This window comes from Megalopta genalis, chromosome 6, assembly GCF_051020955.1.
Source record: "Megalopta genalis isolate 19385.01 chromosome 6, iyMegGena1_principal, whole genome shotgun sequence".
In the NCBI taxonomy this organism is placed as follows: Eukaryota; Metazoa; Arthropoda; class Insecta; order Hymenoptera; family Halictidae; genus Megalopta; species Megalopta genalis.
Window position 1 is genome coordinate 21,235,360 of NC_135018.1, and position 25,959 is coordinate 21,261,318.

At 39.1% G+C, this 25,959-nt stretch overlaps 2 protein-coding genes across 2 annotated transcripts in view; one reads left to right on the plus strand and one right to left on the minus strand.

The window, feature by feature from the left end:
• On the plus strand, positions 1-2,808 carry wmd (serine-threonine kinase receptor-associated protein wmd). Its single transcript, XM_076523334.1, has 5 exons — positions 1-320; positions 920-1,218; positions 1,282-1,511; positions 1,860-1,996; positions 2,087-2,808. Exons 1-5 carry the CDS (start codon positions 206-208, stop codon positions 2,296-2,298), a joined length of 993 nt encoding a protein of 330 aa, XP_076379449.1. The 5' UTR covers positions 1-205; the 3' UTR covers positions 2,299-2,808.
• LOC143259775 (uncharacterized) overlaps positions 2,648-25,959 on the minus strand; it is a 29,448-nt gene continuing 6,136 nt past the window's right edge. Inside the window, exons 2-7 of the mRNA XM_076523333.1 lie at positions 22,801-22,880; positions 21,830-21,917; positions 15,552-15,724; positions 7,173-8,137; positions 4,151-6,865; positions 2,648-3,818 (exon numbers count right to left, since the gene is read on the minus strand). Coding sequence (XP_076379448.1) covers positions 3,555-3,818; positions 4,151-6,865; positions 7,173-8,137; positions 15,552-15,724; positions 21,830-21,917; positions 22,801-22,880 — 4,285 coding nt within the window. The 3' untranslated portion in view covers positions 2,648-3,554. The remainder of the gene's footprint in view (positions 3,819-4,150; positions 6,866-7,172; positions 8,138-15,551; positions 15,725-21,829; positions 21,918-22,800; positions 22,881-25,959) is intronic.

Sequence of the window (25,959 nt, forward strand, 5' to 3'; positions counted from 1 at the left end):
TCACGGTATTCAGTGTCGCATCGTGCGTAGATGGTGACGGTTCGTTTGAGAGGAACGTGTTGTTAACGTAAGAGACTTGTGTCGCCATTCGCTGGGGGGTGACAGAGAAAATTCGCGAACAGAATTTCTCGTCGCGCCCTAGCCGGGTGTAGACGTGTTGGGGAAAAGCGGGAAAATTCGATCGTCCAGAGACGCGGCTGACACTATGGCAAATTTGAGACAGACACCATTGACGTGTAGCGGACACACAAGGCCCGTAGTACATCTTGCGTTCTCCGACGTCACGGAATCTGGCTATTACCTGATCTCGGCCTGTAAAGGTAATTCTAAGTTCAGTTTTTCTTTCGTTACGGGACGTCCGAGTTCCTTTGTCCGATATCTCAATGGATTCTTCTTCTTTCGACACACACGATTCTTGATCTCCTTGGCCTAGTTCCCTTCGAACGCCAAGGTTTTACCAAGCTGCAGGTCCCGAGGTTAGGTACCGCATGTTTGGAAAGTTATGGGTTTATTGGAAAGATTCATCCAAATATCACCTAACGCATTAATTATAAACTATTTTCGGATTATGTATTTTTATTTGTATATATTTATATTCACCCACTGCTCGACGCTGTTTAATGACATTACATCAAAATGGAATTACTATCGATTTGTTGTTTATATATAAATTGATGAGTAATCGTTTGTGCTGTATTTAAATTCTTCAAGTTGTTATTCTTTATCTAACAAATGAAGAAATTAAAGATCTCTGCTTCATGCTGACTGCTGTTATACATTGTTGAGTAAACACAATAATGTGAATTGTATATAACCTATTTTATGTTAATATTGATTTTAATAAATGTAACATCTGATACACGTTTTAGAATTTTGAACAATTTTCATATTAATGACAGCTTTTTAAATGTACTTCTAGATGGCAAGCCTATGTTACGACAAGGGGACACAGGGGATTGGATTGGAACATTTGAAGGACACAAGGGAGCAGTGTGGGGTGTTGCACTGAACCCTGAGGCTACAAGAGCTGCTTCAGGCGCTGCTGACTTCAATGCGAAAGTCTGGGATGCAATTAAAGGAGAAGAAATTTATTCGTTTCAACACAAACACATAGTCAAGTCTGTTAGTTTTAGTACCGATTCCAATTACTTGTGTACTGGATCTAATGAGAAACTTGTACGAATTTATGACCTTAATAAACCAGAAGCAGCACCACAAGTATGTATCAGCATTTTTATACGACTGATTTTTATTATTTAGTCTAACAAGTAATGTTAACAGGTTTTCTCAGGTCACAAAAATTTTATAAGACACGTTACTTTCTTCAACAATAACACTCAATTAATAACATGTGCCGACGACAAGACACTAAGAATCTGGGATAGAAATAGTGCACAAGAAATCAGCAGGCTAGATTTTCCAGCTATTCCAAGTTCCATGGAAGTATCCAGGGATGGAACTATAATCACAACTACTCATGCCAATATAGTCACCTTCTGGAATAGTAAAGAGTATGTTTATTTTATTTTATGTATATATATATTATGTGTATATATTTGTACCTATTATAATATGTACAAAACAAGTAAACTATACCATAGAAAAAACAGTAATGAAAAGAGTTCAAGGTAGCTAGGTACATGTACAGTATTTTTATGCTCTTTTTAGAGGTCACAAATTAATATTCTTCTTGTGTACTTGTAAATCAGTTACAGTACTTCTTAGTCAACCTTTGGTCAGGAGGATACACTTCCTGATGTCGAACTTTACATTTTAATGCGATTTTGTTCATTTGTTTAAGAATTTCAAGACTATTCAAAGAAATTACTCTTAACTTATAAATTAAATTTTTTGTTTAGCTTGTCCAAATTGCGGGAGTACGTTGTACCTACTCAAATGAATAGCGCCAGCCTACATCCAGATCACAGTATTTTTGTATGTGGTGGAGAAGACCTGAAAATGTACAAGTTCGATTATAGTACCGGGATAGAAATTGGTGAGATTCGAATCTTTATAAAATTAATAATGTGCGAAATGTTCTCCATCAACATTTACAATATACATAAATATTTAAAAAATGTTTTAGAATCATTCAAAGGACATTTTGGTCCAGTTCATTGTGTTCGTTTCTCACCGGATGGTGAATTGTATGCTAGTGGCTCCGAAGATGGTACTCTGAGATTATGGCAAACTACTGTTGGCAAAACCTATGGTCTTTGGCGATGTATAGAACAAGCACCTGTCATGGCAGACAACGCTGCCGTGATTAACAACAAACAAGAAGTTTCTGCCAGTTAAAAATGAGATGATTCAGGATTAGTGTAACAAAAAAAAGAAATATATATATATATATATATGTATGTATGTATGTATGTATGTATACTTTGACAGTGAAACATAGACACTTAACGAGTGGAAGTGCAACAGGAGAGTAAAGAAAGAATCTCGAAATTTTACTAGCTGGTGATTGTCATACGCTTTGTAAATACGAGGGATCTCTGTAAACTAAGCTCCACTCCGAATTAGGTTGCTGTTACACGTGATACTTTGGAGAAGACTTGAAAAAAAGCGGACCAAACTTCATGGTAGTCTGATAGGAGAGACATGGAAGTGTGGGACATACCGTTCACTATTTATTACAAAGAGGGAAGAAGAAACAATTAACATTTATTAGCATTATACATGTCCATTATTATAACTACAAAATTAGATAAAGGTGTAACGAGAGAAAGAAAAACAAACTCGGAATGGAAGTTTTGTGTTCGCATTTGTTATTTTGCAATAATAATTACTATACAAGTATAAAAATGTTCTGTCTGGTACACTGTTAGTGCATTTCCCTGAAAACACACATATCACTCATCCGATCAATATAATATAATATTCACATTTCATCCAATTAACAATGTCACGGTATTCCCGAACACGGTGACAATTTGTTGTAGTCCTCTTTGCCTTTGCACAGCAAGTACGTACTACGAGATCACTGCACGAATTTTCCTTCAGCCTAGCAATGACATCTTCTGCACGTCCACAGTGAACAAGAAAAAATACATCTGCACGCTACTTCCTGTTTTACTCGCTACTACATTATCATCTTTCAGATATAAATAATTTTTCCGCTGAAAACAATATAACTAAAAGACAAAAGAAGGTAGTAGTGCCAGGATACTGTTCTCTCTCTCACTGTGCATATGCATCGTCTACTTACAACCTTATGTTTCCGAGAGTACGCACTTTCCTCGACAAATCGAATATCCCTTACAGTCTATACAAGTAATCCTACATAATTAACACAACAAACAGATAAAACATGAGAGGTATTTCTTACAAGAAAAATAATGAGAAACACGGTGTACTCGGCGATTTTTAAATTCACGCGCGCGACAGTGGTAGTCTTCGGAAACGCAACGTCATCGCATGTCTGTCAGTTCAATGATTTAAAAACTGAGCGTATATATGGTCACCACCGTTGTGCAGCTTTTCTCGAAGGAAGACAGTGTGTCTCTCGTACGCAATAGTTAATAAGCAATATCGACGAATTTCCCCTTCGTTCAACCTATGAACTGCGAGAGATCCGGCAGCTTGAAGCCGTTGAAGGAAATCGGCGTTGGCGCACTCCTCAGGCTGTTTCTGTGGCCTGTGAACCCAGGAAAACTGCTCGGTGTTGTAAACTGCTGGAGTCTCGACGTGGCCTCGGTGGCGGCCAAAACGAAGCCGCACTGTGCCGTGCAAACGTCATCACGCAAAATGGCTTCCCTGGACGCTTCGCGGAGTAGCTGATTGCAGTCCGTAATCCTCAAAGAAGCGCATTGGGTCTGAAAAAGGTGTAGAATTGTATCTTTCATTTTTTAAATTCGTTTTTTCATAGATTCGAAGAGGTTTTCAAGATCTTCCGAAGGTCATGGTGTTACAAATCGCTGAATTCGTTTTGACGTGAACTAAAACTACATGCGATAAAAATGCAATGTTAACACGAAAACATGCTGATGATAATCATGAACATGATAATATTCATTTATCGCGATATTGGTTGTTTTGATACGCGTTGTCCTGGGACAATTCTTCCTATTTAATATTCCCGTTGGAATTAGCAGGAAAATATTAAGGAAAAAACTGAATCCAAAGACTTTAGGGGATAAATACTTACGCCTTCGGCCGTGCAGACGCAGCTGGTGCACGGTGTGGGGAAACCAGATTCTCCCAAGGCGACGTTTCTGCCTCCAATTTGGCATCCGTGCCTGGTCTCTCTCCAAGCGGACAGGTCCATGTGTGGCATCGAGCTGCAGGGCACGCGTGGGTTCAGAAAGTTGCTCGGCAAGTCGAACGCCGCTCTCTGCATTTCATTGTGCTCGTCCATGTTTTCGCACATTACTTTCGACAAAGTGACTTTACGCAGCTCGGCCAGCTGGGGCTCGGTGAACCGGATGTTCGGATCGTCCGTTTCGTACCAGAACCGATCGCATTTCCTAGATTGCCGAAACTGTATGGCTATGATGCAGGCAAAAGTGGGCCCGACCAAGCCACCTTGAAGAGGTCTCTCGCTCATCCCACCGGGAAACAGATCGATGTCGTCTACGGAAGCGTAGATGCGCTTCATGCGAGCGATCACTTCCGGCGCCATCTCTCTGGACAAGTCTTCGAACGTGGTGGCTCTCTTCAAATTGCATAGCGCTCTGTAATTGTTGTAAGATGGTATCCCGTGATCCCTGGCGCGGTGGATGTTCAGAGCGATCAAGTCGATGCCCGAATAGGGGATGCCCTTGATTTCGAACAGATGATTGGTCACTTCTCCGGTTATGAACTGGTCCAAGGTCTCCATTGGGGTTGCTATTAATCCCCGGATCATTTCGTCTATCATGCCTTGCCGGTAGATCGCATCGGGATCAAAGAATCCATCTCGCAACAAGATGGCCGGTTCCACGTTTTGATAATTGCGGTCCATTCGCGGCAGATGCGGTCGCAGCAGCGAGTGTCCAATTCGGTAGGCTGCGGTGGCGAACTCGGTGAGGACGCTGGGATTGCAAGTGGGCGAGTACTCCTTATAGTAGCCCTGGGGTAAGAGCTTCAGACCGTAAAGGGTGACAGCATTCCAACCGAGAATCCTCGGCAGAAACTCGTTGTAGGTGATATGCTGCAGCATACCGCTGATGATGCGACGGGACTGCTGGAATAGTTTCTCCCCGTCCCAATGTGGGTTTACCTGTCTCAGCAAGTCGACGATTCGATTATGTTCGCGTATCCACAGCGTATGCATGACCGTCAAAGCCGGTTGCTCCGAAGCGCGGCCATCGCCGCCGATGAAACAGAACCCAGACTTCGCTTTGCACTCGGGATGGGTCGCAGATTGCGGAAGGAGGTCCTTTGCGCTGCGATGAGGACTCTGGGTGATGTTCATACGACCGTTGAAACCTCGAAGGACATTGCAGATGCAGGTGTTCTCGCCGTAGACCACGGAGGCGTCCAGGTAGCCGGTATTCTGATTGATCTGCTCGCGAGGACCCAGATGCTGTTGTCCTGGCAACGACCTCATGGACGGGAAACACATTCTCGCGCCGGATGTCACGTTCACTGTAGGGTAATAGTGATCGCCAGGTGGAACCGGGAAGGGACTACACTCGGGATGCACGGTGCGGGGAGAGTCGCAAGGACGACAACTGGGTATGGACTCGGCGAAGCCCTTATGGATTGGCGTCATGGTGAGGTCGTGGTCCAAGAACTGCGCGAACTGCATCACCATCAGCGTGTACCGGTTATGGAGATTAGAAATGTCGGGATGTATCACAGTAGAGATCACTCTGGGATTGGGCAGCGGTGCTCCGGTGACCGACGTTGACCTCGGCTTTGACACGCCGTCTTCGTAGACTGGGGGTAGCAACCTGGCGAAGGTCGTCAGCGATTTGCCGAGATTGGGATTGCGGAGATTGTTACAGTGTCCCGAAAGGGTTCTATAAGGGGTCGTGGGATCGCATGGACTGTCGTCCACAGGACACTCAACCTCCTCGTGATTCGTTGGTTTGTTCTGGGAGAGGAACCCTGTTATGTCAACGTTCTGCAGCAGATCCGAGAAATCGTTGTTGGGGAAGCCAAGAACATTGTCGGTGCTGTCGAACACCTGTCGCTTCCTGCGTCTCAATCCATGCACACCGTTTAAGAGTTCATTGGTAGCCAGCTCGTATATGATCGATTGGTTGGCCAACAGCAGAGCGTCTCTATTAGCCTTAGAGAAGCTGGCGGCTGTTCCAGCTGGTGATTTCGGGTCTGCTACCCTTTGCTGCAACCACGAATTGTACTCCAACTGTTTCCTCTTGATCAAATCAGCCTCCGCCTTCTTCACTGCCGCCGCTATCAAACTAGGATTAAGATCGGACAAGTATTCCGATGTTGCGGATGCGTCCTTATCCAGTATGGATTGCTCCGGTAGGGGTCGCTCCGGCAGGGGTTGCTCCGGTAGAGGTTCTTCTCTCCAAGGCGTCACATCGAGCACGCTGAGCTGATCGCAGTTTATTCTAGCATTTAGATACGAGTCCTGTTGAATGAACGCCTTCGGCTGCATCCTTTGGATGTCCGTGTTCGTGCACAGTATACCCGCCAGAGAAACCTTCCGGATTTCGGAGAGCTGTGCCGCGCTCAGACTCGAAGGCGGCAGATCGTTTTCGAACCAAAACCGGTCCGAGTTCCTAAGCTTCATGAACTGTCTCTTCAAAAGACATTCAAACGTCGGACCAACCACTGCACCCCTCGCCGGAATCTCCAGAATCCCACCTAGCAGTAAGTCTACGTTTTCTACATCGGAGTAAATGGATTCCAACAGCTTCGCGTCCACCGGGCGCATAAACCGCTCCAGATCACTGAAGTTACGAACCTGCAAAATTGAATCGTTCATATATAACCAATCTCATTCCTAAATTTTCCTACCTTCCCCAACACTTTCTCGTGTCCCCTACCAATTTCCATCGTTCCTTAAAAAAATTCTCCATAGCTTCTGTCTCACCTGGTAGCTATTAATCCCATCCACAAATTTCGTTTCTCTCTAGGATCTCCTAGCAATCATTACTGGCTCATTCGAAAAATTCCCCTTAGATACCACCTAAGTAACTATCAGCCCCGCTAACAGGCTCTTTTCTCCATCCCGCCATACGACAGGAACATCAAAGACCTTGTGTACCTACCGTGACGTTGTGTCCAGAGCAATCGGCGACGAAGTGCACGTATCCAGGAAGACCGTGATCGCGACCCATGTGAACGTAACGAACATTGGTGTCCAGACCAGGTTCAAAAGTGGATCTCTCGAAATCGAGGCTGACGCGATTAGCCGACGCGGCCACGTGGTCCTCCAAGCATGTGGCATCGTTGTACCCGTGCCTGCGCAGGGACGTGAGAGCGCGAAGTGCCGCTAATGCGACCGCATCGTACGTCCCACCCACGTTCGCGGACGAGTAACCACGGTAGAATCCGCTCGGGACGGGCATCAGCTCGGGGTCGGTCCGAGCACTCTCCCCGAGGATGCTCGGCAGGTACTCGTTCAAGGTGACATGCTGAATCTGGGCGACCACGATCCTGCGAGCCTCGAGGAACAGCTTCGCGTCGTCCCAGTGCGGGTTCGCCTCGGCCAGCCTCTCCGCTACCCGATTGTGCTCGTTCAGGAAGGCACCGTAGATCGTGCCAAGGGCTCTCTCCTCGGTATTGTTGCAGATCTCGCAAATGGACACGTCCACCTTTCCCCGGCTGTAGGTCCTCAGCCGATGCAACTGCTCGTCCGTGGACCCGTACATATGAGAACCGTCCAAGTAAGCGGACGCACCGTTCATCTGCTCCCTGCCCTCGAAGTTGCAGTTGTGCACGCTCAAACTGGGCACCGACCGCCAATAACTCGTGCATCCACCTTCCTCGTCGCGTATCTCGTAGCACTCGGCGTGTTTTCCTTTGTTAGAACAGCACAAGGTCGACTGACCTTCCGGGTGCACCGTGATCGCTATGTCTTGGAGGATCAACGAGGTCCACACACCGCAGAAACTGGTTAGACCCTCGTGAGCTTCTGGCATCAACTGCAGGTGGCTTATTAGCCTCGAGACCGCCTTCGTTGGGGATGGCAGCGGGTGATTTCGTCTCGTCGATTGTCGAGGGGACGCGACACCTGCGGATTAAACGTAATTTGAACGTTCGGCAAATTGGTATTGAGGAAGTTGCTGCGACGAGGAGGTGGCTCTACTTTCAGGTAACTTGAGTAAGATAAGTAGAACCAATTGGAATCGATTACTGCTTCAAATGTGCTAGAAATTCGCGATCGTTCATAAACATTCACGCTAACCATGAAACCAACATCTTGCTCTCTTATTCCAACAGGTACAACTTATTGTCAGATGTTGGTGTTACCTCCTTTCCGTGCCAAAGTAAGAGCTTATGGTAATGTGAAATCGTCTTTAAGTGCCTCCACATGTAATGGTTTTTGTTGCGAAACCGACATTGTTGTTACATGAACTAACTTCTTTCAACAGCAGGCAGAGGATCGTATTTGTTTTAGTGAAATTTTATATATAATAAACAAATGTACGAAAAACCTGAACCCATGAACATTTTAAGTGGATGCGCTCAGGTTGGTTATTGGAAACAATAATCCATCGTATTCAATAGAAGGTCATGATCAATAGAAGAATTGGTAAGAATTGATAAAGAGGATAAAACTGAGAAAGTCAGCTGAATTAACAATCGCGCGAATACATAAATAGTTTACCGCTGGAAAGTATGGTATTGCGCATTACAATTGCAACACTAAAGATATTTGAAGTATTTAATAAAGATGAATCGACAATTGGCCTGAATATCATTTTCGATATGCGTTGATTACAAAGTTGCCCAATTAGTAACGTTTTGATACTCTCGGTTACAGTTTCACGTACATTCGATTTACGTAAAAATCTGATCAATTCAATGTTCTCTTTCTGGATGCGACTGTTGCGCACGCTGAAAAATTATATAACAAAGTTGAACCCTCATTTCTTTCTAGAAAATAATAAAACCAGCGTATTCGATTCTATGTTTCCATTTGCTGGCGCAGAAGTTCGGAGAATACAAAAATTCAATATCTATAAATTACATTTATGTTCCGTATCTCTATTTCCTTGCAATATTAAATCTTTTAACCAAGCTGTACGAAAATTATTTTCCGACCGAAAAAAAGTGTGCCAGTAAAAAGTATATGACAAAATAAAAGACGGACGAAAGCTTAAAAATAATATATTTACAGCAGAGCAAAATGAAAAAGAAATATTTTCTGATATCATTCGAGGAATGAAATACTATTTAATAAAAAAAAATTACGACGTTGAAAGCAATAACGTGCGTCGCAAACATATTCGCAACGGCGATGCCGTCCGCTCATAAAATTAATGGCAAGTCTGAATGATCATGACGAAACGCTTTCGATTTCTAATAAGCGTTATTTGGTTTCAATGTCGAACATAATCGAGAGGTGAATACTCGGCAGTGGCGGCGGCCTAGAAAGTCGCGATGAATTTCGCTGTCTGCGACATCGTCGGGAATACGAGTGTACATCGTTACGAAGTGAAATAATCACGCGCGTTCGAAATAGAAAGTACTTTTATACGCTTTATTTCGCGAGATCACTCCGAGTCAAATAACATTCTTGCCATCGGATCTTGATCTGAGAGCGTTTCAGTCGACAGACATTCTAATTCTAAACACACAATATCCACGCTAGAAAAAGAAAAATTTCGTTCATATAAAAAGGTTACCCTAACATAGAAAATAGAAAAACTAAATAATAAGAAGCAGAGTGAAAAGCAAATTCTTTCACTTTCATACTGTTCTTCAAATCAAACTCTCAGATAATATTTTACCCATTCCTGATTCATCAAGTCTTAATCTATACTTTTATATTTTAACATTGTCACTTAAAATATTCCATACAAATAGAGTATTTTATTTAATCAAATGAAAAGTGAAACGTTGAGTTGTGTAATATCAATCACATTTTCGACATTCTTACGTTTTGCCAATGTGTTAAACAAATATACGAAATTACAACACGATCAGAGTGAAGTAATTGTTCAGTACAACAAATATTATCTTTATACATATATAGTTATTATTATTAGCGCATTACTAACACATAAATAATATAACAAGTTAAAATAATTAATATTAAGATTAGAAGATAAGAAACAGGAGCAATGCACCTTCTAGTCAAAAATGCTAGAACGATTTAAGAGAAAGGACACACAGCATAATTTGCTAACTGATGAGCGCGAAAGTCAGAGATTTAACGACAAGAATAGGTGCACGAATAAAATCGAAAGAATTCAAAAGTGGACGACAAGATCATGCGCACTCGATTAGGGTACTAACAAACTCAGGATACATACTGGTAGCCCTCCTACAACACGACATCCTATAACCGGTATCGCTCTAACACGATAAGAAAATTGCGAAAACCTTTGTACGGCACTGCACTTCTACAGCACTGGATAACATGATTTTTGTTTAACATATTTAAAAACTAAATTACCTTAAACTAATCACGGGAAGGGATAATGAACTATATAGTGTCTTTACATGAAAATATAATTATTATAATTAAGGATATATAAATATATACCCTTCCGCTGAAAGAAGCCAAAAATTCATCTTCGTAGCACGAAATCTGCAATGACCTTGCAAGAACCAGCAAACAAACCAAAATTACAGATTTTTTTAAAGAGGACAGAAGGTGCAAAAAATCTGAATGAAGAAAAGGGTTCAGAAAGTGAAGGTGATATCGTTCTCGTTTGATTGTACTGAGTAGTGACGAGGAAGAAATTCGTTAAATTAAATAACAATCAAAATTTTGTTTTTTCGTTTTATGTCATACATAAACTTATACTTTTAATAAAAGTTAAGTTGCTTATATGAAATTCAAAAAAAGAAATGTTTTTAATACGGTTGTACACAACACGGCATTTTCTACTTTTCGGTGAAATCAGTGATCGGTCAAAATCAGTTTTGAACAATAGATTCGACGCTAGAATATGCTCTCAAATTGCCTAATTCATCCGAGATTCGACTGTGAGCCGAAACATGGAAGTTTCTCCGATCAGAGGACGAAAGTTAGGGGATCAGGTCAGCGAAAGTCGCTGAATCGCCAATCACGTTGCAGAAACCGAACCGCGAGCACCGAGGACGAGCAGGCAGGACCAGGCCGCAAAATTCTGTGTCACGGTTACGTGCCGCTGTCTGTATTCGATGAATCTCACGACAAAGTAGGCTGACGATCATCAGCCTTCCTACGCGAGGATCATCATCATCTCTCGGCACGAAGTCCGATCCGCGCAGGCCTCGGCGTTCAGGGATCTACACGAGCTCTCCTCGATCTCGCGGAAATATTAACGTGACGATGGAAAAGGGACGAATACTTTGGAAAGTATTTTAACAAGGCCCGACCTTGTCCTTAATTAAGTTGATCGACAAGCATGAGAACGTTCATCATCTCAATATTACCGTAAACATGGACACGTTGGCGATGACTCTACGCGTTCATAAAACAGGATCATCCGCTTCAGACTTTTTGCGTAACTTCAGACCGATTCACTCGTAAAGTCATTTTTCAGCAATTTGGCTTTTGCGTTATTTCTGATATTTTTAGAGTGCACAGAAACTCGAAGAGATAATGAATTTGAAGTTAGTTTTATAGGATCCTCGGTTTCACGGAAGATGCTCTCGTGGTTTGGCACATTTTTGTTTTGCGCACTGATCAATTATATTGTATTCATCACGCTGTGTTTTAAATAAACATGTTAAATTATTTGGCAGAGGCTTTACTCAATGATTCGTCCCTTGAATTTTTGTATAAGCCTCATATAAAGGTTGATGATGTACAAACGTTCTTTAAGCAACATCAGAATTTTCTGCGTCAAATGCAATAAATAGGAGTCACAAAATTTATTTTAAAGTTTTAGCTGAAAGCTACAGTACGATAAAAAGAAATTAGAATATAACCCTTTGCACTCGAGTGGTGACTCTGAGGCATCACTAAAAAATTGTTATATCATGTTGCAAAATAATTTTTATATTATCAAAGTTTACATTTCAAAAATTGTTAAAAGTGTAATTGTTGTACGAGTCACAAGACTCAATTTCATACGCATGAAATGCACTTTGTCATATAAAATGGAAATACTATAAGTCAGAAAAATTATTTTAGATTTATAGTTAAAATAGCTTCGAGTGCAATTTGCTTTTTTATTTATGTTTACGACCAATTCTGTTAAGATTAAAATAACGCTGCATTCCTGCATTAATAATCAATTACTCAATGCGTTTCGAGATGTATTTTTAGCGTTTTATACGTGTACCTTTTTTTATAAATTACGTGTAAGCGAACAAGCTGCAACATCTCGCGAAATATTATGAATTAACGAATATACAAATGGCACGATCATAATTTCAGATTTTAGGTAGTTTATGGTTTTTAGAGAAACAACCAGTTGTGTTGACTTCAGAAAAATGTAAAAATATTCAAATATTTGAAAGTTGGTTGGTTCTTCTTTAAACAATGTCCGGCGAATATTCAGGCGTATTTTGGATCGTGCGACCCACTGGAGTAGCTTTCTTCGTTCTTTTCACTTTCATATTTTCGTTGGGATTTTTTCCCCTCGGGAGAAGAGCTGCCAGATGTCTTTCCCGTTCTCTCTTTCTGTCCTTCTTTCTCTCACTTTCCATCGTCAAAAGTGTCTTCAGCGAAGCGACTCAATTTCAATTTTTAATTTACGCTGACCCATATCTTTGATTTCGATCCGGAGCGTGTCGGTAAACAACGTGTCCTTAGGCTATTGTCTAGATCGAGCAGCTCCGCCTCTTTCGATTCGGTATTAGTATAATGTACCAAGTGAATTTTAAAGTATGCTGTTGTACAGAAAAGAGAAGATACCATCGACACGAAGAATTTAATTCAATTGATTTTAAAAATCATCAATGTACAAAATCCAAGCTTGAGATTATTTTATAGAGTTTCTGAAATGCTTAAAATAATTCAAAGAAATATATTACTACTATCTACGTGTGCGTAAAACGAAAACGAAAAACTGCGATTCTACATGTGTGTTAATTTTCTTAAACATAGAAACACGCAGAAAAATATAATTGACTCTGATTTTTGTTTTCTTTACATAATTGTCTTCTTGACAAATGCAAATGCATGGCGGTACACTTACTGTACTTTCATGTTTCGAACACTGCAACTGTTAGAAAACCTGTAACATTTTACTGCGTCAAAGGAAAGATTTAATCGCTTTAGATACCCATGGAGGGCTTTAATCGAATTAAATCTTGGTTTCGAATCAAACTCACATTTGCTATTGGAGAATCATCGATAAATATCGAATCTCTGGTAATAGAATTATTTCTGAACAAACGGGATGGTTTCAGTATCTAGGTCACAAATCTTTTTCACAATGAAACACTTGCACCGTAAAATCTGAATTTCAAAGAGACAGGGATTCGGTTCAACTCCGTTCTGGCAGGGATTCACCGGATGAAAAACTCTGCAGCGGAAAAATTTCACGAGGTAGTAATGAAAGAAGTTAATTGGAAAATGTGCGGAAATTGTTGATGTACAAGGATTCGAATAGATCTAGTTATGGCCGTCACAAAATCGTTGAAAGCATCCACATTGTGAAGATTAAGAAGTTCGAAATACCTACAGTTAGCTAGGAAAAACTGTAAAGATGTTTCAGAACGAAATAACTTCGTTAACCCTTCGCACTACGATTTCTCTCACAGCTACGTTAATTAGCACTTATTCATGTTTAATAATTTCCCTAACAGAACAAGACAATTTTTGTTCCCTCATTCATTTTCATTTCCCTCATTTCTTTTCTTATTTTAAGGATCATAGTCGCATCGTCATCTAGTTTATTAACGACATATTCTCTTGACAGACGTTAATTAGAAGGAATTCTAGATTCTCAACATTCTTTGTATTACAGAAGAATTCATTTAATGATTCGCGGAGTTTGCTCAGTTTGTTTCGATTTAATAAGATTTTTAATGCAGACACGTAACAAATATAAATTTTTCACTGCATTAGGAAGAATTGATTAACAACAGAGAAAAATGTAATAAGAAGCGAAAGAAATGGTAGGCCGAGGAATTAAGCATTCAACTAAATAATTCTAAATTTTCTTCTTTCTCCGATGAAATGATTACAATCGAAGAATTCGTAAGCATTGAAACTGTGAAGAAAATGGTACGACAGAGGGTCGATCTGTGGATAATACCGTTGTTTCATCATTTTAAAGCTGATGCTCCGGATGCTGCAGTGATTTCTGCGATAGCCAAACGGAAGCCGCGTAAACGGTAGCGCCGCAGCCGAAAGAGTGTTAACGTGTTAATGAATCACGCGGTAGGCTAATGGTATTCAGGAAACATTGTTTTATCGTGCATTTCTCCTGCCCCCCAGGAAGGATCGTTCCGCTTTAGCGAGGAGAGCTCGCGTAACGCCGACGCAGGCGACGGAATCGCAGGTGGAATTATTTATTATTCGCGCGGGCCGATGGCGCAACCGATGGACTCTCTATTTCGTTGGATTGGCGAGCTCCTTGTGTCATGCTAATCCGTCGTTTCTAATCCCCGCGAACGTGCCAACGCTCGTCGAAATGGATCACGGAGCCGTTCGCGTGCGAGGTTCGTTCCAATTTTCACTTTCTATTCTTCATGCCGAGGACCAGGAACCGACGGACCGTCTATGGAACACCTGGTCTAAGTACCTACGCACACCTTTCCCATACAATTTCTAATCGTTCTCTGCAATTAACCGATCGAGGAGAGCATTCGTAGCCGCGGCTCCATTCGAAGCTAACACCGCAGGGCGAATATTAACACGTTCCGTGCCGAGCTTTTTTTACTCGAATCTTCACACTTTGATATTTTACTAAAACTTGATGTATTACGTGCAATTATTAATTCTTGTACACATAACAACGTAACAAAAACTTATCAACGCCCATTCTTGCGGTGGAAATTGATTCTTCGGTTCTAAATTTCTTGTAAACAATTTGTTCAGTTCACTAAGTAAACATGCAAGCGTGTACCATCGATGGTACACGTGGCACGGAACGTGTTAAAGACTGGGCTGGATTCTAATTGTGACACAGATGAGAGAAAATTGCGGGAGATTTCGCATTATTTAGCGAGACAGAGCATGTATGTTCGATTATTTTACGGAACGGTACAATTGTGAAGTGTATAGGAGCCGGTTACTGTGGAGTCACAATTACATTTATCGAATAAGACATATTAAATTTTTGTGTATTTTTCTATTTGGTTTATTTTTGAATATAAAAATTAAATATTTAATATTTACGCGCGATTCTTTTCGTTCGCGTAAAAGAAATCGACGTGGAACGAAAATTCGCATAAATTTGAAAACGGTTGTGCTTCGTTTGAAAGATTTCTTTTTAATATTTGGTTTATAGTTCAGCGAACTCCGATCGAATAGGAACGACGTCCTTGACGTGCAGGTTGAAAAGCAGAAAATAAATTACTGGAGAAATTACCGTCTGAATAGGCCGGCGGCAACGCCTTCAAAAAAGGAGCACCTCGAGCACCCCAGACCGGATGTCGGACGTTGTTGCAAGCCCCGGAAGGCGTTCTGTACTTGCTCGGTGGGCAGGGTCGGTCCGGTTTGATTCTGCAAGGAGCATCGCCAGACTCTGGCTTATCCTGAAACCTGGAACACCAAACGAGACTCGCATAAAGCGGTTTCCATCTAGAAAAGAACTTTCCAAGTGAAATGACCTAAATGCTTGCGATACCTTTTTTCTTTTTCTTCTTCTCTTTAAACGACGCGTCGCGTCGTATCTATAGTAACGGAAACTAGTATTCATATGTGCTACGCCGAGTTTCACTATCACTTCAACTTCACTATGTTTCCAGTCTATTTAGCGCCATGAATTAAACATTAGTCTCTGCCTTAGCAGGAAATGAAAAGGAAATTATTTAATAAACCAGTCGGAAATTTTAATTTACAGTTCCGATCGAAATAATGTTGCGAAGTGGTAGTAATCGATACTAATAAAGATCGATGCCTACTTGTTTGTATTGCAGTTTCATTCAAGTTTATTGAATTGCAGATCTTGGCGCGAAATTCACACATTTTCGACGTCCATTGTACAAATTTCTACATTTGTACGATGTTGTTATTGATTTTTATTTCGTTTAATTGGTGTCAGAAATATACGAACGTCCGTTTCAATCATATTTTCCGGCAGAAATCTTGTTCCGATAAAAAATGACGAACAGCGCGCAATTTGCTTTCGAATAGACTGAATTTACGTGAAGAATTGATTGGTACATGTCATGGAAATTCAGTGGGTTAAAAATCGTGTTTACGCAAGCTCGCTGTACGTGCAGTTTTTGTATTGTTTATGAGAAGTGGAGTTGCAAGGTAGTTTGGAACTCATCGCGTGTTCTATATTGCAAGTAAATTCTAAAAGCCCAACTCTTAAGTGCTAATGGCTGCTTTTACGTCCGTCTTGAAAGAATGGTTCTATTGCATCGTGTATTTTCATTTTTATAGTTCTCTGTTTTTCAATGCTTAATGCCTCTTTAAAAAAGAAAATGAAAATACCTAGAAGTAAGAATTTTTTTATTAAAAGTATCGAATGACCATCTTGATATCATTGCTCGAGCAATCGTTTGAACGAAAAAATTACCTTGGAAGTCTTCTATATTTTAACACCTTTCTGAGTAATCTTGACGGAACATACAAAAAGTGATTCTATATTCACTTAACATAATTTCTCTATATTCACTCACAATCATTTAAAAACGATTTTAAATTAATTTACGACTGTTTCTTGTAAATCGTATGTGCACATAAAAATAATAAAAGTTTCACTGTATTTATAAATAACACAACAACGAACACAACACAATAATATTTCTCCGAACACAACTTTTAATTTCTTCGTTTAATTTTGTTTCAACGTTTAATTCTTCAACGGAATGCTATATGTGTTTCTTTTTGTGAGGGTGTAAAGGGTCAATAAAGTAACTATTAAGTGGGAAAAGCTTGTAAAGATCCTTCGGAGAATAAAAAGTAATGATTTTTGCACATTGCTACTAAGAAATGCTGATAAAACGAATTCGTAAACGCGCCCGAGTTGCTATTCAGCAATAATTACAGATAATTTCTGAGATCAGGATTTACATTTTTTTGAAAGAGAGTATTGCAATGCATTTAATTCATCTGAATGATTTAAAATGTTCATTTCTGGTTAAGCTGGCATGAAAATGTCTCATTTCGTATACCAAGCAGTTATGTCGTTGAGTAAACCCGGAAATTTGTTTTCTATCGAAAACGTCAACAATAACTGATATTAAAAACAATTGCAATATATTCTATTTAAGAAAAAAATTGTTTCTCATTCTCTTTGTTATTTTTATTTATAAATTTGAAAAATACAGAACATTAATCATTAATTTTTTCATTTACAATTAAGATTTTCCTAGTCTTTTCATTTACAATTAAGATTTTTCCACTAAATCTTCTTCCAGTTAAAACTAGTCCAGCGAAATATTTACATTCGACGATTACGCACAAAATTAACAAAAACTATTAAACAATTTTTTTCCTTCAATTATTTATATCGCGGTTGTTTCTAATATTACATAGCTGTCCCAAAATTTATTTCATAATCTACGATCGAAGCATTTCAATGTTGCCGCATTAATTCTTTTAACCTCGACATTTCCATAAAAGATACATTCCTGCCACGTTTTGAAGATTTCCAGCCACAGTGCACCGGCTCCAACTGTATGTACGTTTCCAGTTAGATCTTTCCGTTCGAAAAAGGAAACGCAAAACAGAATCGTGCTTTTCCCGAAAAACACCCTCGAAGCAGGAAGCGACTAAACTCCGAGGCTCGCGTTTTTTGCATTGTTTCTCAAGAACGCGCTGCGAGTTGGTAACACAGTCACGTGAAAAAAAAAGTGACCCTGCAATTAGAACGACCCCGGCGCGGTGCGGCGACTTTCTATCCCAGGTGAGGAAAGGAGCGGTTTTCAAGATCGTCGAGGCAAGAAACGATGAGTCCGAACGGAATACTCGAGCGAGCGGCAGGAAGGCCGTTTCACGATAGTGAAACACAACGACGACGACGGCGGCTGCATCGCCGACGATAGTGAGCGCGTGATCTTTCGTTCTGGGACCGTACGGGGAGCAAGCCAGCGACTGGCAAGGCAGTCGGGTCAGTGGTGGTGGGACCCGGGACCCGTGCTGGAACCGCGACGAGCAACCTTCTCGAGGTTGAAGAAAGGGATTATAGCGATCCGCGGTAATGGTCAGACGTGAAACCTTCCTCGTGGACGCGACGTCGACGGTGCCTCTCCTTGGCCATGAAAGTAAGAGTTCGCCACGAGAAAAGGAAAGAAAATGGAGCAGGAAGAATGTCGGGACCACCGGCTGTCATGCAAATTACGCGACGGTTCTTAAACACGCGTATGGACGAGAACTGTGGCAGTGAACCTTTTCATAGCGGTTACACAGCTATCCTATTAGTTTTTCATTCTCGGCGTTTCTTCTAAGCGACGCGACGTTACTCTGGCGTTATATATATGTCGGGCAGCAATAAAGTGTTTGCGGTAAATATTAGTGAGTAAAATATAAGAAAGCAGAAACATTAACATATTATGCCGTCCGGTGGAACCACGCTGGTGCCATGCAAAAATTATCTGTTGTATGCCGGTGGTACCATTTTGGTGCCATTTGAAAAAACTGAAATAACATTTGAACTATATTCCTTGGGTGTTAAAAGGCAGCAAACTAACTGTAGCGTTGTGCTTATTTAACTAAGAATTAAGTACGAAAATTCTTGGATGACATATCTTAATTTTAGGAATTTATATTACCGCCATCTTCGAAATTTTTTTTTTTAATCTAAAATCTCCAAGCTATTATGTCGGCGTCAAACAAAAGAATCATATCTAAGATCTGCGGACGGCATAGTGTTAAAATTAAGTTTTGTTTTGTTCTTGTTTTCTGTGCAGTGGCTTCAGAAAGTTTTGATCTTGAACAAGAGTTCACGTTCTGATTATTATTGTAATAAAACTTTAGGGGATAGTGAAATATATGAAGCGTAAGGTTTTTCGGTTCGTGTGAATTTGGTGTTGTAAAATTATCATTATTAACACGCTCGTCCGAATGTCAACGCCAAAAATTCCCACAACACCGCGGTCATTTAGTTAATGAAACCGAAAATAGTTAATTAAAATTTACCGTGGTAACTATTAGGTTAACTCTTTTCCATTCTAAAAATCCTAGTAACATTCACTTTGTTCGAATATATTATATTATAATAGATATCGTATGAGATTTAAATAAATTCAATCTTATTATTGTGTGTGTGCTGCAAAACAATATACATTAGCTGTGTGTTGGGGTAGTTCTGGCGTTAATATAGGAAATGCTGTGTATAGAAAAGGGGAAATCAATTATGCGTTTCACCAGCGAGTGAAGCGAGCCCCTACTTCAATTTCATCTCCAACGTGCAGCAAAAGAGCAATGAACAAAAAACTATGGCTAGTGAAAGCAAACGTTTCACTATTATGCATTGTATTAACTTTTGTAACACCATCTCATTTTATAAGACGCGATCTATTTTACGAAGTGAAACATGCTGAATTTATTGTTAGACTTTCTACAAGAAACAATTTTTTTCGAAATTCTTAGAATAAATAAATATGATTTATTTATATTCAACTTTGAAGTATACTATGATACTCATAATTTACGAGGCAAAGGGTCATTGAATGTATACATTAGATAATATACATATAAATGCCAGAAGAGTAGATCAAGATATAGCATAAAATGTAGTATCAATGAAACGACAAGCAGAAGAAATGTAAATATTTACATGAAGTTAAAAGTAAAGTTGAAAAGATACTAAAGAAAAGTGTTAACCAGAAAAAAATGCAGTTTTATTAAGAAGCTAAGTAAATGAAAAAAGCAATTTATGAAACCCTCATTTTGAAAACAACTGTGAGCAAGCATGTTTTCTGCACCTTTCATGCATCTTTTATGTGCGTCACTAATATTTTGACTGTTCTCGACTTCCAAGAGATCTAAAAATATTCTGGAATACTTATCGAGATTTCAGAATTAATTAAACTTTCCATATATTTTATTAACGTTTATAGAAAAATAAACGTGTTTAGAAGGAGTACCTTAGAAACTATGTTAATCAAAATTAATAGATGAATTTTGAAATGATTCCTAATGTACTCAATTCTAATGGATTAATTAAGAAAATTAAATAAATGTCTCATAAAATTCAGCTGTAAAATTTCACTTTGGTCGTCAAATTTCCCATTGTTATCTAGGGTTATAGGTCCCTTAGAAATAATCATGTTATCGTATTAGAGGATGACCGGGATATTTAGTGTTACTACTGTGTATTGTTAGAACTTTACGATATTTATTATAAAATACCCAAGCGTGCGAATACTATTGGGTTGGCAACTAAGTAATTGCCGATTTCAGTTATAGATGTCTCTCACTCCCATTTTTATGATATCCGTAAATGTTATATTATAAAATTATTATTATTATTATTATTATTATTATTATTATGTTATTTTTTATTATTCGTGAATGTTAGCAACAGGACAAATTAAATGCAGCGGTCAAGGATAAGCGACCAGAATTGGTCAATCGTAAAGGTGTCATTTTCCAGCAGGACAATGCTAGGCCGCACACGTCTTTGTCCACTCGGCAAAAATTATATATATATTGGTTGGGAATTGATGTTACACCCACCATATAGCCCTGATCTCGCGCCATCGGATTACCACTTATTTCGATCCCTGGACAATTCCCTTCGTGGTAAAACTTTTAATGACGATGACGCTGTAAAATCTCACTTAACTCAGTTTTTGGCCGAAAAAGATCAAACTTTCTACGAGCGTGGAATTTTCAAGTTGTCGGAGAGATAGCAAAAGGTCATCGAACAAAATGGAAAATACATTACAGATTAAACTTCATCCCAAGTAAAAACAAATTTTTGATTTCATTGAACAAATCAGCAATTACTTAGTTGCCAACCCAATATTTTTATCCACTGACTATATGTAAACTCGGTCGAAAGCGTTTCCATTACAAATTCGATGAGGCAAACGACCTTCGACATTTCTGTCGTGGAATATTTATTAAAACGTGCGCAGATTAGGTAACCCAGCATTCCGTTTGTTGAAAAAGTTTAGCTACCATGAATGAAAGCCCACGTGAGCTTTGTTCTGTTGAGTGAGAAACGTTGTCCGTCACGTTGTTTTTATTACCACTCGACCGCGTTAAAAGTAACAGATCACCTTCTCCTCGTAATAAAAAGACCTTGCGCGTATACGCGAAATAAGAATTCTCTATGCGAGTTGTAGAAAATAGAAGACAAAAAGGCAAATTTCATTCGTTCAACAATGTTAATAACTGAATCGCAAATTTTATGCATTCATAACAACAATGAACAGGCCAAATACAAAACCAGAGAGACATTAGAAGAACTTAAGGATATTGTCACACTATTTTCAACTTATTACAATCGTTAACAGTGAAAAGACATTTTCATCTAACTTATATTTCTAACAATTAACGTGGACCATTTTTACTTTGCATAACGATCTGTACTCTATTAGTAACTGTTTCATCGAGATTCTTTTAATATCTTTACAATTCTGTACTTCTACACTAAACCTTCACATACTCTTCATGGAAATTATACTTTAACATTCATTGTCATACGGATATGGTTATTGAAAATATTTTTTAAAAAACACTGACCTGGATTTGGTTTGGTATGTGAACCTCTCTGCTTCGATTCCTGCTCGAGCTCGCGCCTGTAGATCATGGTCCACACCGTACACATAGTCTGCAATGAATGGATACTTATCAAAAATCACTGTTTTTCTGTTTGTTCTTTCAAGAGATAACTTTGTTCCATTTCTACGAGTTTCAGTTAGTAACTTTCTTAGAAAGTAACTTTGCTTGTCAAAACGGGACGAAAATCAGTAACGGAATTGTACTTTCGTCGACTTTAAACTATTAATAATTAAAGGATTATCTGAGCTAGAGTGTTCTTATCCGAAGACATTTTAGGTGCAGTGTCTGAAAGCTTCACGGACGATCCACGAGCGAATCGTGTACTCGAATATATGCCATGTTTTCGTGAACTGTTAAGAAAACAATTTAATAGTGAGAGTAAAAAAATGTACAATAATATCATTCATAAACCATCAAATTATGTAGATTAACGTAAATGTAACAAGTTCTTTTGTAATTATTATTTAACAGAAAATTACCGAGCTTCTCTTATCCAAATTTCAGTTAATGTGAAACGTATTAATAGGCTTCCGATAAATAAAGTCTGAATTACAGATCAGTGTTAGTATATATGAAAGTATATTGCGCGCAGCGTGTAAAGTGGCCTGTGCGACGAAACAATGGCTTCTGAATATTCAGTTATTGGCACTCTCGGTTGAAACAATCGCAGTGCATAATAAACATTGACATTTGACAACTGTATGAATTTTGACGAGTCAACAGGAACCAGCACCGTGCAATGATCTCTGGCTGAATCTTTTAAAGGATCCCACACGTCACTGTTCGCGTTTCTATCGGTCCAATATTCGATTACGAACAACTTCAGAACGAAGTGCTATTTCATCACTCTCGATTCTCGTGTCATTTTGACAAGCAGAAGCCCTATCTGATCCGCAATCGAACATTCTGCTACATTTTTTCTATCGGCTTACCTGAAATGTCGAAATGATTGACCGACGTTGTGATTGCTAATGCCACAAGAGCTACGGCAGACAGCAGACTCAAACTGCACCTGAAAATAAAATTTTGCATTCAATTAGCCCGACTGATCGATCAGGACTTTCAATTTGAAACTATTTACAACTCAACACGTCTATACTAATCTTAGATAATTCAAAGAAATTGAACATTCTTTTTTCTGTTGTTTTCAAGGCTCTGATGTGTGGTGGAAGGATTTTTTGAAATTAAAGGAGATAACAAAGTTGTAACATTGAAACAACTGCACCTCATCTAATTACGTCCCCTGATTTTGTAATTAATAGATCTCCGAAATGTTTTATCTATGTAATAGCTTAATTCGCTGAAAACTTTTGCAAATGTCTGAAGTCGATCTTTTTTCTTTATAGCTACAAGCATGAAAATCTGCATAATCATTCTACTTATGTATATCAATGATTAATTATTCAATTCTAGACTATTTGCTTTGTATTAATATGTGGTAATTTATATTGCAAAGAACTTTGCACAGTCCATGAACCTTTTCATCGCCTTTGTTTTTCTGAATCTCGAAATCGTTCTAAAATCTGACATTTTGATTCTATTGAAATCAAGTTTTAATTGAAATAAAAGCAAGTGGCAAGAATAATATTCGAACCCATACTGTAAGCTTGACACTTGAATGTTCCCTTTCAGGGGACATAACGAGGCTGTTGATAATTATGGTATTTTCAAAATTAAAAATTTTTGTTTCGTATGATCTGTACCGATCCAATCTTATACTCAATTCTATTTCAATAGAGTAATTATTTCCAACGTTATATCACTTCATATTTTCTTTAAAACCTTAGATTGTTGCCACTACATGGATCAATACGTGCAAGTTGTTTATCCAAGAAAATTCTCAGAATGCAAAGCGTTAATAATCAAGATTCTGTGAGATTTCGAATAACAAGTTATGCCAAAACAGTTTCGACAAAATAGCACTGTTTCCATTCTCCTGGGATACGTCACGATCGGAATTTTCTTCCACAACGATGCGAAACTGTGAAACTGGCATCGAAATGGGTTCAAGTCAATAACTGTCGAATTCTTCGAACGTGGATTTCACGAATCGCAGATCGAGGTTGTAAACAATGTCTGAGAATTGTGTGTACAACGAATTAAACGTTACAAAGCATTTTCGATAAAAATTAAAATTATACATACACCAGAAAGTATGTACAGCCTATTAGTTTATCTGACGCAATCATAATAATGTTTTTAGCACTTAGAATCTATACGTTAATTTTCACGATGTCTGCTGAAGATGCGCATCACCAAATTGCTTAACTCGTACGTCAATACTTGAACACCTGAACAACCACATACTCTCAATTTCTCTTGAAAATTGTTTGTGTCTTGTTATCGACAAATAGCAGCATTGTTATAAATCTCTGGTTCCTTGGATAATTATTATATATCAGGTAAAAAGATGTGGAGGAAAATTTTGGGTACTGACATAACCATGAATATCTTGAAAGTCTTCGAAAGAACAACCAATCATTGCTATCAGTATAATTTGTTAACGCAAATACGTTGCTCATGGTGAAAATTCACCCGGTTTCCTTCTTTTTTTTTAAGTATCTAAAACGTTTGATTTCTTTTGTTTTGTGTTGTAAATGCATTCTTTTAAAGTGTTACATTATAAGTGAGACACAATCCATTGATCGACAGTGTAGACTATTCTAACACCTTCTCTATAACTACAGTAAATTCTCCCTAATTTTCCTTTAGCTTGTAAGCAAGAATGGGCAATTTGTGAAGAGAAGATACGATTATTCGAGTCTCTCGTCCCATTTTTATAGTTATCGATTGTCAACGATTATAAAAACGAGGCTCGAATAATCGTATCTCCTCTTTACAAGCTAAAGGAAAATTAGGGAGAGATTACTGTACTTCTAAGGAACGTGAGAGTTGATTATATTCCCTCATCCAAATTGAAATGTGCAAAGACGAAAACCTTCTACTCACAAAATTACAAGTAACTAGAATAACTTCTTTGTGAGTGGTTACTCTTAAAATTGCTGTGAATTTAATCCTTAACTACTATTGCCGATCTGTGAGACCGCTACTACTCTTACTTATTCATCCGTAGTTGTAATATAATTGTAAGAGAAACTGTAAATAACGAACATTTTTAATACACTTGCATCTTCTCAATCGAATTTAGACCCCTTCGTTATTGATGTGCAAAGTACGAACAATTGATTTTGATTTTTGATTTAACAGTTTTATACCAATATGTCGGTCTGTGAGATCGTTGATTGTGATTACGTAAGTTTTCATAAGTTTCATAGCTAAAGGTCAATATGTATACATAACACAAAATCTGTGTAGAATACAGTTGGCGCGTTAAATAGCTTATACGATCAAATTATCTGTCGCCAATTGTGTCTTATAAACTAAACTAAAAGATGCAAGTCTTAAAAAGTGGAAAACTGAAAGATTTAATGGACAAAAAAACAATAAGTATGTACAATGTGCCAGGCTACGATAACACATCGTATTCGTATAACACGAGGCAAACGAAAATGAAAGTGCAAGATCATCGATAATTTATAAATCAAGCATCGTTGGGATAAGCCTCCACGTAATTGCTCACAGTTACTCGACGAAAGCAGCGAAATCCGTTATAAAAGAACGATGATAACTGGCAGGGATACAAAAAGTGGGAGAGAGAGAAAGGGGCAGAAAGGCCATGAGAGATCAATTCATGTTTGTTGTAGAGTTAATCGAAATCTTGATAAGCGTCACGTGCCAAGAACGACATCCTTTCTCCCCCCTCTCTCTCTCTCTCTCTCTCTCTCTCCTCTTTCTTCCTGTCATTTCCCTCTCGCCCTCGACACCATAGTAAAATCATTGGAGCGGGAAATATTGCGAACTTTTGTGCGTGCCGTTCTAATTAGATAGGCATGGCATGATTCCGATGAGTAGTTCTCCCGCGAGCAGGGCTATTCATTCAAGAGGTCCGGGCCTAATAAAGTCGTCGTGGACAGCCTGAAGAGTGGCTGCGAAGCGTTCGACTGAAACGCCCTTGCCGATACCAGACTCGATGATCGGTGTGCACTGAAAGTAGCGACAACCTTTGTTCTCTGAATGCATTTGACAACCGG